Consider the following 15,733-nt stretch of genomic DNA (forward strand, 5'->3'; position numbering starts at 1 on the left):
CATTTGACTTTTCTTGCGGATCCTCATAGAGAATCACATTCCCGTAGTGGGAGAATGCCAAAAAAAAATTTAATTTTTGACTTAAAATGCTTTCATTTCTAATTTTAAGTGGACTAACATAACCTTAATTCTACTACTGATACCAAATTTGCTTCGGGCAACTAAGATGGTTAATATGATATACATGCTATGTAATTACTGAACATATGAGCGGTTTTTAAAGACAGAAGGTGAACAAGGATTTAGAGTGAAGAAAGAGCAATGATTTATGAGATGGGTTTTTATATAAAATATTTCACATAAAAATATTTTCTTGATTTTTATGTGTTTGTTTCTCATAAAAATCTCAGAAAAAACCTAATTAATGTATAATATCTTATGGATAATTTTAAAATTTAATTCATTTATTAAAAAATATTAGCAGCTCATAAAAGTTTTTGTAAAATATATTATTCTATTTTTATTATTATATAATTATTTTAACCATCATTTCCATTACAATCTTGCTATCATTACCAATAACTTTATTGTCATTGTCTTTTATGATCATCTTTAGAACGATCACTAGCACTATCATCTTATTCGTTGTCAATACACCATTACCATCTCCTTTCTCATTTTTATTATTAAATTGTTGTTACCTATTTTTATCCCATAAAAAAATCAAGAAAAAAATAAAATAAAAAATATAAGAGGATATACATGAAGAAAACCTAGAAAATTGCTCAAGTTGGAGGCAAATGATTAAAATGACAAGTGGAAAAGTTGAACGATTAGAATGTACAAGATTAGTAAAATTGACGATCCAATTCTGATTGAAAAAAAGGCCCCATTGGTGAGAGTATTTTATTTAGGGTCAAGAAATACAAGTTTAGATGAGTAAGGAATCAATGAGAATTTTAGAAGACTTAATTAATTTTATTGAGAACTTAATTGCAAGGAAAATTAGTTTGTTGGAGTCAAATTGGGTGTTAATCGGAAGAAATGAAGTTTAGGGACTGAAATTGAATTTTGAAAAGTTTAATTAGTCAAATCAGGGGCTTAATTGTGAAAAAATTAAAGTTTGATAGCCAATTATGGGTTTAATTGAAGAAATTCAAAACTAAGGACTAAATCGTAAAAGACATAAGATTTCAGAGGCTGAATTGACTAAACAAGGGCTAAATTGTAGAAAATTAAAAGTTTGATAGTCAATTAAGGGTTTAAGTGCACAAATTGGAAACTAAGGGTCAAGATGAAAATAATGCTAAACATTGAGGTTGGTGATTAAGTTTGACATAGGTGAAATTACATGAAATTAAGAGTTTGGGAGACAATTACGAGTGCAATTAAAAGTAATTGGAAGAATAAGAACTAAAATGATATATGTCAGATCTCAGATTAAAAACTCTAATTTCTAAGGGTTTAACCTAGACAACGTATTGTTCACCCATTGTTCATCTACTTTCTTGACAGTTTTGGATGATTAGGTTGGCACATTCCAAGAGCTCGTTGTGGAGTTCCAGCCCTCCAAATGGCATAAGATTTTTTGCAAATGGAAGAAGAAAATCCCCTCTACAGCCTCATTTCTATTAAATTAGATGATTACATCTCAATTCTTCCATAAAAATCTTCAACATCTTGTCCTTGATCAGCCATCACTGTATTTTCATATTCTGGACTGATCGAGTTGGCACCTTCAAGCAAATGAATATGAACCTACAAACCTCTAAATAGAGTAAGGATAGATCCAAATGAAAGATGTGCATCTTCTTTACCAAGTTCAAGTGATCTTTGATGGCGTTTACATCGGAGTTTCTCTAGAGAAACCTTGAAAACGGCCAACTCAGTTAGCCTTGATTGAGATATTTATTTGTGCTAAACCCCTTAACCTTTTCGTGTGTTCACACTTAAAAACTCCCAGAGTTCATGTGGCCTGCCCATTCATGCCTTTTCGATCTTTAATGATGTTTTTGAATCCTTTTGGCATTACTTTGTATTTTATCATTTATATGGATTGATGAATGAAAATGTTGTCTTGACTGTTGAATCTTGTTTTGAAGTTGTTGTTAATGTTGCTAAGATGTTTAAAAGGTGTTTGTGTGTCTGGTTTTGATGAAGCATAATAATTTGGAATCTGTCAAATATAGTAGTAGATGTTTGATAGCTTTTTCTAGGTTGTTGATGCATGTTCTTGGTTCCTGAGTTTAGTTTGGGTCTCAAGTGCTTAAAGAGTCAATTTTGGATTAAGTTTTGATATTTTTGTTGGTTGATAATATGACTGTAGTTTTGGAAGTTGAAATCTTTTACATGTTCTTGATGATTTGAGGTTATTTGTTAGTATTTTTTATTCAAACTTATTTGTTTAATGATAATGTGGTTTGTTGGGGGCTAAGAGAGCTTGGTTTGGAGGCTTAAAATGTATTTTATAGGTTTGACCGTGTATGTTAGGTTTTCTAGGCAACCTAAGTTCATATTCTTCATGTTCATATGAAGAACATTGTCTTTAGTGCTAGTTTTAGATCTCATTTTGATTTAATTTTGGTTTCTTCAAGTTCATTTATCATTATTAGTAAATAATATAGGGTTTTCATGCATCAACAACATGTGTTTTGTGGGTTTTAATCTTAGGGTTTTGAATTTGAACCGAAATTTATTTTTGAAAAAAAATATGATGTTTAATAATCTAAGCAAATGGATACTTGATTCTTGATCTATGCTTGTTTGATGTTTATGTTGCAGAGTTTGAGTTTGAATGTTCTTTATGTTTTTGGTTTTCCTTGATGTTTGATCTATTTTTGTTAAAAAAATTTATGTTTTTGTGATTTTTTTTTTTTAGTTTTGATTCATTTTCAGTTAATGGTTTGTTTTGATTTAGTTTTTAGGCTAAACCTTAGTTTTTAGTTTGGTTCATGGTTGAATTGAACCAGTGTTTTCAGGTCAACCTAGTCGAGTCAAAATCAAGTCAAATACTTAAGACTTTGTTTGATTTGCCACTGTTTTGATAAAAAGAGTTTTGGCTTAAGGGCGTGTTTGGCAAATACGTTCTTAGACCTGTTTTGACAGTTTTGTTTTGAACAAAAATATGTTTTTGTCAAACATTGCCCTAAAAAATAAAATAAAAATGATTTTTATTTATTGCATATGGCTCAATCTTTTTAAAAAATTGCATTTTATTTATGAAAAAGAGAAAAAAAAGAGAGGTTATTTTAGCATGGTTTTATAAAATGCATGTGTTAATTTTTTTTGTTTTTTTTTTTTGGAATTTACAATAAGTTTGTAACATTCCTTAAAGATTTGGCCAATATTTTAATAACCTTAAAAATTTTAATTCATTAAAATTAATGGTCAATATCCTGGTATAAATATTAGACCTATAAATAGACTGATATTTAAATACTAAGAGTTGACTAGAAAATCTTCAGAACTATTTTGGATATTCATCAATTTTAATTGAGAGTATTTTTCACCACAATATACGAGTTATGGAGAATCCTTTTGCCTTTTAGGATAGGCAAATCCTGTTAGAGCATTTAAATGAACCATTCCTAGAAGAACTTATTTAGGCATATGAGTCCATAATAAACTCGAAATGCCAAATGTATCTATAAAAGTAAATCTTTATTTTAAGTAATAGATAAATCATCGGTTAGGAACCTATCAAAACCTTTAAACCATATCTAAACCACACAATGCAGCTTACCTAAGGTAAGGTGTGTTATGGGTGTTAATATTTTCTCTAGCCACAACTAGTTTCTTACCCTTGAAATTTCTGATAAGACTAGTACACTCAGGTCTCCTAGTGACATTGAAACAAATAACTAGGTGGTGACTCCTTAATTCTTGACGCCATATTCATCGTATGCCCACATGCAACAATAATCATTACCATAACTAATGAAAGAACATTTTACAATATAAAATAATTTAAACAAACATTAACTAAAAAACTAAAATGTGTGGAGGATTCATTGTGAAAAATGCAATGTGGATACCCTCATGTGGAATTGTGGACGAACTATTCACAATATAATTTTTTTTATCTTTTTTTTATTTGGCCCTTAGTAGACCAAATTTTTAGTCAATTGGTTGGGAGATAATGAGATTAAAAGACGGGGAGGGGGGACCAAAGTAAAAAAAAAAACAAGTAGGAAATGAGTGGCTTTAAAAAGTTTTGGCAAAATGTGCATTGTAGTTCCTATATTTTACAATGGGTGGCTTTAAAAAGTTTTGGTAAAATGTGCATTTTAGTTCCTATATTTTACAAATTATAGATATCGAGTCTTTTTAGTTTTCAAAATTAAAGGGAAAAATTAAAACTTTATTTATTTATTTTTTTGGGCCCTCTAGTGTCAGGGAGTGAGAGAAAGTCATTGGAATTCAGCACTATAGAAAAAATTTATGTTAGGAGCGATTCTGACCACCAAACACAATTGAAATTGGTGTGAATTTTTTTCTTTAATAAGGAAAGCTCACATATAGGGTTTTTTTACCTTGAAATTTCTAAGAAAAACATATGCGATCTTGGTAAGATTTTTGATTTCGAGTTGATTGATAGTTTTTTTTTTTTGCTATGAATGAGTTTATCAAGTTGCCTATGATGCTTTATAGTTTTTTTGGTTGAAAAAATAGTTTTTGGGTTGAAAAACCATCAACCCTGTTTTTCTAGCTACTATAATAGTCGAAAACCTGGACAATATAGACAATGTGTCATTGTAATTTTTTTTTCAAAAAACAATTGGGGCGAACAACATGTCGTCCACCCTAGCTACAAAAAAAAGGGCCAATTGTGTAGGCCTTAACAAAATAGGCCAAGCAAGCTAGCTTGATCTTAAAAAAAAAATAATTTATTTTTTAAATTTATTTTTTTTATTTATATTAATACTAATACTAATACTCATTCTCTCTTTTATTTTGTTTAGAGGTCTCTTTTAAATAATAGTTATTTTTTAATTATTTTATATGCATTTAATTTTTGAAGAGGTTTTTCTGATTTTATAATTTTTTTAAATCTTTTGTATAGATAAACTTTATTTTTAAAATAAAAAAATATTTATTTTCAAATAATATTTCTAATATGTGCAGCCTTGTATAATATTTTTTTCCCTTTAATTTTATTTAATAAATTTAATGTATATGTCTATTTATATTATCGTTTGATTGAATAAAAAAATATTTTAATAAAAAAATTTACCAAACACAACGAGGTAAATATCATCTCAACCCAATAGTTTAAGCTGTTAGGTGGGGTCACACGATATGATTTATATTATTTTCTAACACACCTCTTTAAGTGAAAGTCCTTTGGGCTTGAAACTTGCACATGCCTACACTATCTTTTGCTTAATTTTTATCAAATAAATGAGGATAGTGAGATTCGAACTCGTGACTGCTTGGTCATTAAGGCTTTGATATCATGTCAAAAAACCATCTTAACTCAATAACTTAAGTTGTTAGGTAAGGTTCCAAGATATGATTTATAAATCTACACTTATCTCTCAATTTTTTCAATTTTATTTTTAGGTATCGTTTATGGTTTTTTTTATATTATTTATGAACATACATAGTTATCGATTTATTTAATTATATATATGCATAAACTTTCTAATCTTTGCTTAGATTTGTTTTAACTACAAAAACATGTCGAAAAAGCCTATGTATAAAATATTTTTTAGTTGATTTTGTTTTTTTGAAAAATGAATTTATACGTGCGACTGCTAAACTTTATTGTCACTTATGGTGGTCAGAATTTAAAAAGTAAACGACATGTTGTCTAGTGTATTTTTTTTTAAAAAAAGTGAACGACATATCATGTTCACCTTGAAAAAAAAAAGATAGATAGACCATGCACTTGGATATTTTTTAGAGGCCTAGGCTCGTATATCTGGCTTATTTTGTATCCTTTGATTATTATTATTTTCAATTTCATTCTTCAACATTGAATATTTATTAATTTTTCTTATTAACTTTCCTTTTCAATTTCATCATTCAATATTTTGTTGACTTTGAATTCGGTTACATAATTTATTTTGGTTTTTTTTGTAGGTTTATCGTTGTCTTAAACAAACATCATCATATTTGGTTGGTGCTTAATTTTGCGAGAGTCTAATTTTTCATAGTATAATTAACAAAAAATAGTTTTAGAAAAAATAAATTTATTAGCCCAATGTACGTATTTGGCGGGTTAACTTAGGTTGATTGAGAATAGAGTTTTATAATGTTTTAGTTTTTTTCTATAAGGTTATTGCGTTCTCAAACAAATATCCCAACATTGGATTGATGTTTGGTTTTTGAGTGTTTATTTTTATTATCATATAATAAAATGAAAAATTATTTTTTAAAAAAATTTATTAAACCCACTAGAATCTATGACTTAGGTTGTAGATTTGGTGGGTTAACTTAGCTTGATTAAGAATTAGTATTCATAATTTGTTTCAAATTGTATTCTTTAGTGTTATCGCAATCTTAAATAAATGTTATGGCATTGATTTGATGCTCAATTTTATGAATAACTATTTTTATTTTCATATAATTATATAAAAAATAATTTAAAAATTATTAAATTTATTGGAGTTTATGACTCAGGTTGCTAGTGTGGCAAATTAGGTTGCAAAATCCAGATCGATCCAATATGTCATCTTCTCAATATCTAAAGAAAATGATGTAATCTTGAAATTTTTATTTGAAACCAAAACATATTTTTACTAGTCTTTTGGATTACCTTTGAACTCGCCAAGTTGGTCGGGTTATATCAAGACAACTCTCAAGTAATTTAATTTAAAATTCATACTATGCAAAGAGCTAGATTGAAAAATTTGAAGGTTGACCCATCAATTATTAAAAAGTTTCTCATTCATTCCCTCAATATTTTTTTTCATGTTTAAATATTTTTTAGTCCAATGACATAACACAGCACAACACAACACACACGGTTGAATTATCTAAGTTAATATTGTAACAAAATTTAAACCTCAAATATCCAATAGCCTATTTTGAACCACGAGGCTGTCTGTGTCATAAATTGACACCACAGGGACCTCAGTGTTACTAAACCAATTACTTGAACAAGGGCAATCTGACCATATGTAAAAGAGTATTGGGAGTGATTTTAGCAGTCCAAAATCTAAATCCCCAACGAGGCTCCGCGCTCCCTCTCCAAAAACATACCAGGTGAGTGGAAATAGCAATTTCGCTGAAGTGTTGTAAAGGGTTTAGAAGAGGGTTTATTGTTGAAAAAACACAGACCACTATCATGGCGATGAAGAATTCACTGTGCAGATGCAGAGTACTTGCAAAAATCGCTACCTCACAACCAACTACAAGGCGAATCTCTCCTCCACTAATTCTCCTGCTTCAACAATCATCTTGTTACTCCACCAACGAAAAGGAGCACAACCCACCAACAACTACACTAAAAAAAACACCACCTTTATACAAGAAATCACCTTCTTCTACAGATTTTCCAAGGCCCAAAGAAATCCCATTTCAAGCAAAGGTTGCTAATTCCATTAACTTAATTGGGTATATCGATATGCCTATTCAAACCCAAGTTTCATCTCCTGATGAAAAGTTTCGGGCTGCCACTGTTATCACCCAGGAACCTTCTTATCATTCTCCTGCTCTTCGGTACTCTATTTTACTACTACTTTTTTTCTTACACTTCTCTCTTCTTTTCTCTTCCTGAGTTTGTCTGTTATTTTTGTCTCTGTTGCTTATGTAGAAAAAAGATTTTGGATGGATTTGCATTTTTAGTAAAAACTGCTGTAAAGTTTGTTACTTTCACACTGATTGAGTTGCTTTGTTCTGTTACTGATGCTATCTATGTTTCACTTTTGGTTGGTTGATTTGTTTGTCTCTTACAATATTAGGATTCCAATCATATTTGAAGGTGATTTGGCCCATATTGCTGCTTCACACTTGAAGAAAGGAGATTTTGTCTACATAGATGGGCAGTTAAGTACTGACCCCCCTCCTTTCCCTGAGATGCAGGATCAAACCCAAGTTCAGGTAAGCATCATTAACTATGGACCTAAAAATGCAAACATGCGTCACTTGCACTGTGCTTTGGGGTTAATTATGTCTAGCATTGGATTCTTATAAGTATTGTGTTAATTTTATACTGTGGAATGAATAACATCAGGAGGTTGGTCTATTAGATTCTTTTCTTTTCTGTTTTTTTTTATAGAGTGGTCTATTAGATTCTGGACTTTTGGTAACCAGAACATTTTAAGAATTTTAGGCTTTGCATAACTTAGATTAGAAGAGAGTTTTCCTTCATGCCCTGAAAGAAACTCAGGCTTAAACATTCTTGAAATACGCCCCTGCCTTAGCTCACTTCTGTTTGCATTGGTCAGTAACTAGGTGGAATATGATCTGTTAAGGTTCATTGCTTCTTGTTCAACAGGATCTCAAAGTCAAAACAGAATGAATAATGGTCAATGCCAATATTGCAATGAGTATTGATCTGGATATAATAAAGAAATTGAATTTTTTAAACATATGCGAAGGTGATACCAAAGATAATGCCTCCTTGCATCATATGCTGGAATTTCTTAGCATGCCTATCTGACGTAGGATTGGGATAGCCCGGAGACCAACAAAAGATGCAATAGATGCTCTTTTACAAACCTGATGGGTGTTGTGCTATTGTACATGTGAAAAGCTTATAATGCTAGATGTGTTCGTTCTTGCTAGGTTTTGGTGAACAGTATCAACTTTATTGAGGGGTCTTTCCAAGTGAAGAAAAGTATACTCGAGCAGCAACTAGAAGTGCCCTTAGATGATGATGGTAAATCCTTGTAAGATATTTTTATTAACTTTTTTGGTGATGCTGATTGCTAAACTATGGCTTACTTATCTTTCAGCCAGCATGAAGAGAAAAGGTGAATCTGGATCGAATTCCTGGACAGACCTTCTTGAAAATCCAAATCAGTGGTGGGATTATCGTAGTAGTAAGCGCAGTGGATTGGTAATGATTCACCCTCTAGGCAAGTTCTTATTTAGCTGTTGATATTTATAGATCCGTTACCTGCTTGCTTCTTGTTTTGCACAGGTAAAACCAAAGCACCCAGATTTTAAACACAAGAATAACAACCAGTCCGTCTGGCTTACTGGGGCACCAAGTTGGATTTTTTCAGGACTTGAGAAGGTGAAATTTGATGTTAAGACTGCCCTACCAACACAAACAAAGCAGCAAAAAGGTACAAACAACTTAGCTACTATCCTTAAACTACCTTCACCTGGCCTCCCTATGCTGCATCCTTTAAAATTGGCATATCTAGCAATGTGGATGCTTGTTATTTTTTTATGTCAATATGTGCTTAGAGAACAATTCTCATGGGAGCCATCAGATGCTTCTGTCCCATGTGGCAAGTGGCACCATGCTGGTATAAACATACAATATCTACACCGATAAAGACACCGGACTTGAGACATTGTTTATGCATTTGTATGATCATAAACGATGGAGGGTAACCTAAATGATTGAGAGAGGTAGTCCAAACCATTGAGAGATTGAGCTTTAGCTTATGTTTTGGTTTAATTTATTTGAACTTTTAGTTGAGGTTTATTAATTAGGTTTTATTTGTTGGGCTTGATTTAATTATTATTGGGTATTTTATTTAGAGGGCTATAAGCCTAATTGCTTGTTTTAGTTAGGGTTTTAATATTTATATCCTACTTTTCTAAATGTTAGACAATTGTTTATGAATTGAATAAAAATTGCAAAGTTGCAGACTTTTCTAGCCCCTATTTTTTCTTTTCTTTGGCTTCTTCTTCTCTTTTTTTTGCCTTTTTTTTTTTCATCTTTGGTTTTAAATCTCTTTTGTCCCGCATAATCTTTGGTATCATAGCTTGGTTTTTTAATTGTTCTTACAATTAAACAATCTACGAACTTGTTCAAATTCCTAACATTTAACTTGGTTCATAAACCCTAGACCATGCAGGATGCTTTCATCAACAGTGAAAATAAAAAATCCGTAGCACATTACAAAAAAAATAGTGTTTATGTTTTAATTTTTCCCATTTACAATCAAAATCTGAAAAAAAAAATTGCAATCAGCCAAACACACCCTTAGACTTATTTTGCCCCTAAAGCATAGCCACCACACATTCATTCCCCCACCTCACAGCTGCAAACCGACCACTCCACCAGAAGATTGGCCTCCCATGGCAGATTGGCTGACCCACAGACTAGGTATCCTTGTTGCCAATTGCAGATCAGCCACTGCCTTGCCTAACTAGTTACTGAGAAGACCATTACTACCTTGCACAACCGCCAGCAACAATCAGGGCACAAACCGGTCGATCTTTTGCCCACAAACCATAGCAGCCCCTCCCTTAGCTACAACAACTCTAGCATAGCAATTCAACCATCCCCATTAGCAAATTGTAATTTTCCTTGGCAACTCCCGGCCAAAACCATAAACTAATCTGCCTGACACCACCACCAGATCTAGCACAGCAAATCAATGGCGCCGAAGATGCCACAACATCACACCAGCAGTAGGGAAGCAATCCTTTTCTTTTTATTTGCACCAGGTTCAGTCAAGGAGACAACAAATCATTCCAACCACGTCTCACTTTCCATATTAGTCACGACAACTCCTTCACAGCAGCTGTTTGTTCCTCAACAGCCACACCTTATCACGGGATTAGCATTTTTCTTTTCTTTAGTTGTAACAACAACACCAATTCAAGGGATTAGCATTTTTCTCTTTGTTTAGTTTAGTTTTTGTTTTATAGTGATTAAAAAATAATCATCATGCACAATTACATCAACAAGGGATGCCATATCGACAATAGCTTGTGTAATTCAAGTGCTCTATCATCGTTATTCAACAAATTAATCGATAAATTACTTGACCTCTCGATTCACTGGATTTTACTTTTCTTGGTTTCGCACTTTCCATTTAAGGTTGTCATTAATATTACTTTTGTGTCTAGAAAATTCAAAAAAAAATTAAAAAAAATCTCACGTTTCATTTCTATATGTTATTTTTGCTTATCAACCTATTATTGATAATCTAGCATCTACTCTTTGTTGTTATTTGTGAATTCTTGCTTGTGGCATTGTGTTTGATTAATCATTTACATTTAAGGGTCTAACATTGCTTGCTTAAAATTTTTCTAGTTTTTTATGTTCTTGATTAATCTTCACATTAAAAAAAAGAAAGAAATCAACTTTATTTTTGCATTGCGATTTCACTTGCAAGAACCATTTGTAATCTCAATTCCATTTCTAAATTAGTGTTGCATATATTCGTGTCTTGACCATCTAGTGTCTAAGCTAAAGTCTACAATTACCGTAGATCCAACTCTTGGTGATACTCTTGGGGCCATTTGAGGGGAACTGCAAACCTAGATGATCAACATGTTTAAAAGAATTGAACCCTAAGAGCGTTCTCAAATAAGGCACCCAAAGACCAATAAATATTATAGGAATAATCATTATAGGCAAGTTCACCCCAAATGCAACTAATATGACTATCATATGTTACTCTAATCATGATGACCTTGATGAGCGAGTCATGAGTCATGACAAAATAGAAGCCGTCATTTTTTACGGTTCTCATGACCCTTGAATCTTTGATATATAGTTTCGTGATGTTGATCAATTCTTTGAGTGACATAACTTGTCTAATAAGAGGAGAGTTTGATTGCTGAGATGATGCTCATCGATGAAGCCCGACTTTATAGGGGAGATGTTGACGATTGTTTAGAGAGGAGAGCTAAACCTCCCATAACTGATTTAACCAAAATAAAACAAAAACTACAAGAGAAATACATGCCTTGGTCGTATAGGAATAAACTCTTGGACCAATGGAACAATCTTAGACAAGGGAATAAGTCTGTCAATGAATATATAACACAATTTATTGATTACATGAAGAGATTTGTCATAAGAAAAAATAAAGCCATGACTTTACGTAGTTTTTGTAAAGGTTTGAATGATGATTTTAGAAAAAGAGTCATGCTCATAGGTGCTTTCACTCTTGACCAAGCCTATAATGCAGTGCAAGATTATGAGTTACTTATAAAAAGTTGATGGACAAAACATCAAGATCCTCTTAGTACTCTTTTTAGGTCTCAATTTAGAAATAATGATTTTTTATTAGGTGTTTCCCCCCGTAGGTTTAATCCTAGTAGTGCCTATATTTATAAAGAAGAAAAGGGTAAATGAGTTATCAATGAAATGTCTAGGATAAATTCAAAGGTTTAGTGTGCTAAATGTTAAGGTTTTGGTTATATCTTCGTTAACTGTACCTCTAAACCCTTAAACATCCAAGAACATAAAAATATAGGTGAAAGTGAAGACTATTATATTCAAGTGTATGAACTTAATCCTGAGGATTTTAATGATCTCAATGAAGAAGATATGCAAGAAGAGGGACTTAACATTATAAGTCCAAATGAGTTTGAAATGAAGTTAATAAAGAATATAATAATTCTGTTTTAGTGGTAATGGAAGAAGTTTTATAAAACTCTTTAGTGGAATTGCTCGAAGAGATAAATATAGTCTTAGAAGAGTTTCATCATATTAGTTCTCTTAAACTACTTGATTCTCTATCTACCATGCTTGATGTTCAGCACGTCAAAGAGAGCAACATGCTCCTCACCCCCTCATGATTGACGTCCAGCACGTCATAGATTTAGAACAATATGTTGAGCTCCCTGATCTCTTACCCTTGACACGTGAAGAGAAAGATGAAGATAATCTTAATATACTAGGTTATGTCCAAACTATATCTACTATGGCTTCAAATATTGTTTGTACTTCACATCTTCGATCATATAGTGTCCATAGTTATGAATCTAGGAAGCTTGTAAATCTTCTTCTTATGTCCAACTCAACCGAGTTTTTTGCATGTTGAGATCATAAAATATATTCAAGTAAGTAATGAACAATAGAAATTTAGAGCTGATTTACATAAGTATAATGATGCAGTTAATGTTGGAGATTATTTCATGATATAAATTAGACCTGAATAATGTCTTTTGAAAATCAGTCATAAATTGCAAGTGAGTAGTGTTAGACCATTCAAAGTGTTGCAAATGATTGAATCAAATAATTATATCATTAAATTGTTACTAAACTTTGATATTAACTCTACTTTTGACTTGAAGGACCTTGTTATATATAAAATATGACAATCTATCCATGATGATTATTTTAAAACCTCTACCCCATTATATTTATCTTTAACATAAAATGAACATGTTAATACTACTTTGGATGCACAAGTTATTTTTACCAGGGATGTGAACTTCAGCGAATCCTAATATATGATCTCGACGACTAGATTCAGACTATACTTGGATTATCAGAGAGACATCACAACAACTTGGCCATGATCTTTGGGAGCATTATTGGAACTGTCTTGAACTACACTCGATGAGATCAAATCTCTCTAATCCTAGGAGAGTTGGTGGGGATACTGGACCTGAGACTTTGTTTACGCTTACGTATAATCATAAATAATGGAGGATAGCTCAAACCATTGAGAGATTAGGCTTTAGCTTACGTTTTGATTTAATTTATTTGAACTTTTAGTTGAGGTTTATTAATTAAGCTTTATTTGTTGGACATGATTTAATTATTGTTGGGTATTTTATTTAGTGGGTTAAAAACCCAATTACTTGTTCTAGTTAGGGTTTTAGTGTTTATATTCTATTTTTCTAAATGTTAGATAGTTGTTTATGAATTGAATAAAAATTACAAAACTGCAGACTTTTCTAACCCCTTTCTTTTTTTCTAGCTTCTTCTTCTTAGCTTTTTTTTTTTTTTTTTTTGGCTTCAAATCTTTCTTTTCCCGCATCACACACGTATATGAAGAAGGTTTAATGATTATTCATAGCAGATGAGTGTCGATGTGAAGAAGACATTTAATTTCTTTTCCAAATTGTGGACTCGGGCAACATGTCTTTGTAGTATTGAAGATACTTGGTGTTAAATACTGGTTGTTAAATGGAACACTGATGATGGGTTTGCCATTCTGGCTTTCTGTAACCAGAACCACCAGCAAAGCAGACAAACACGGCTAATAATGGTTTGAAGGAGGGCCACTTTCCTTCCTGAACTTTTCTATTACTTACCGTGTCAAGTTGGTCTGGATGAATTTATTTATTTTTTAACCAAAGAATGGGAATCTTTTTCCCATTTCTATTTTTTTCTACATAAAAGGAAATACTGAAGGGAATATGCAAGATATCTTCTTCTTCTTTAGCTATATCCCTGATAATTAAACGGTAAACAGATAAACAAGATAAAGGATCAGAGTTTCACTTCTCATTTCAATTTCTCATTTGTGCTCCTGGCATTCCTATTTGTGAACTTCCCGTGGAATTGGGCAGCACCCCCATTTGCACGATTTCTATCTAATGCTGTCTATCCAGCATATTTAAGAAAAAATAAAGGTAAAAAATTTGCTTTCTAGAAGAATTTGTCAGTGATTTTCGTTGATAATTAGGGAAAGGAAGACTCTATCCAATTATCATCCTTAATAATGTCAGCATCCCCATTCTACTTTGTTTTTCTCCAATTTCTAATTTATCAGCAAGACTTTTAGGTTACTCTGCTGGCTTTTTGGCTTTGATCCTTTTATTTTCTTTTAATAATACTATCTTCATTGTGGCATGATTTAGAGGAAGAATGCTGGAAGGACTTGGTGGAAAACCCTCATAAATGGTGGGACAACAGGGTTGACAAGGTAACGCTGCAAAACTTATTCATCTGATCTAATTATTCGTTCATAACTTCATGCCTCCTTGTTTGTTGTATTTAGAAAAACCCAAAATCTCCGGATTTCAAGCACAAAGAAACTGGTGAAGGATTGTGGCTTGACACATCACCAGCTTGGGTGCTCCCAAAGTTGCCGCCTACAAAAGGTGCAGAAAATGTTGCTGGCACTGAGGGATACAATGCTCTATTGAGCCAAGGAAGGACATAAGTCACTTCTATAAGCTGATCAGGTCTGCTGATGCAATTCCCAGTTCAGTGCAGCATTTCATTTGTTTCCCTTCTTTCAAAGGAGTCTGCGCTCCACTCACAAGTCACATTTCCGATGATTTTTTGTAGGAAATTGTCTTATATAGGTTGTCCAAGTTCTCCAATACCAGATATATGAAGAATCTGAAAATGAAAAGAAGCTTCTAGCTTTTAATGTGTTGGCTGCTATGTACTAGCGGATCATGCAATCATTCTTCCTGATCTTGTGACTTGCAGATGCTGTATATCCATGCCAAAACGGGTTTCATCAAAATGGCAAGTGGTAAGCTTGTAGCGATGCTTCCTTAGCTATAAACATAATGAGATAATGCACAAAGAACAGACAATCGAAATGACTTGATGATGTTTTGAGATTTGAGATCGAATTAAGTAGGAATTTTCAAGTTCGAAAAGGGACAGCTGATACTTGAGAGAACTTTTTGTTTAACAATGTGGTGAAAACGCTATATTTGAATCTAAATAGTTATTACTAATTTATATGCTACGTGTTATGTGTTATGCTACGCAATGGATGGAATTAAAAAAAAGTTGAATGTAATAAAAAATATTTAAGTTCTCGAAAATTATTTAGTATTTTTATTAAATTCAACTAAGTGGATAAATATTAAAACTTTTTTATTCAATTTTTTTATTTAACTTGAATTTAAAATTAAATTGACTTGGTAAAAAACATATCTTGATAAAATTGAAAAAAAAAAGGATAAAATTGACATAAAAACCTCTTCATTCAACTTTTTATCCAGTCTA

The 15,733-nt window shown here is 32.0% G+C and overlaps 1 protein-coding gene across 1 annotated transcript; it reads left to right on the forward strand.

Annotated features, from left to right (window-relative positions):
* Positions 1-7,091: 7,091 nt before the first annotated feature.
* Positions 7,092-15,463, forward strand: LOC133693506 (protein OSB2, chloroplastic-like). The gene is made up of 8 exons (XM_062114729.1): positions 7,092-7,605; positions 7,848-7,986; positions 8,674-8,767; positions 8,844-8,947; positions 9,032-9,179; positions 14,623-14,687; positions 14,763-14,949; positions 15,056-15,463. Exons 1-7 carry the CDS (start codon positions 7,232-7,234, stop codon positions 14,925-14,927), a joined length of 1,089 nt encoding a protein of 362 aa, XP_061970713.1. The 5' UTR covers positions 7,092-7,231; the 3' UTR covers positions 14,928-14,949; positions 15,056-15,463.
* Positions 15,464-15,733: the final 270 nt, after the last annotated feature.

This window comes from Populus nigra, chromosome 1 (genome assembly GCF_951802175.1).
Source record: "Populus nigra chromosome 1, ddPopNigr1.1, whole genome shotgun sequence".
Classification (NCBI taxonomy): Eukaryota; Viridiplantae; Streptophyta; class Magnoliopsida; order Malpighiales; family Salicaceae; genus Populus; species Populus nigra.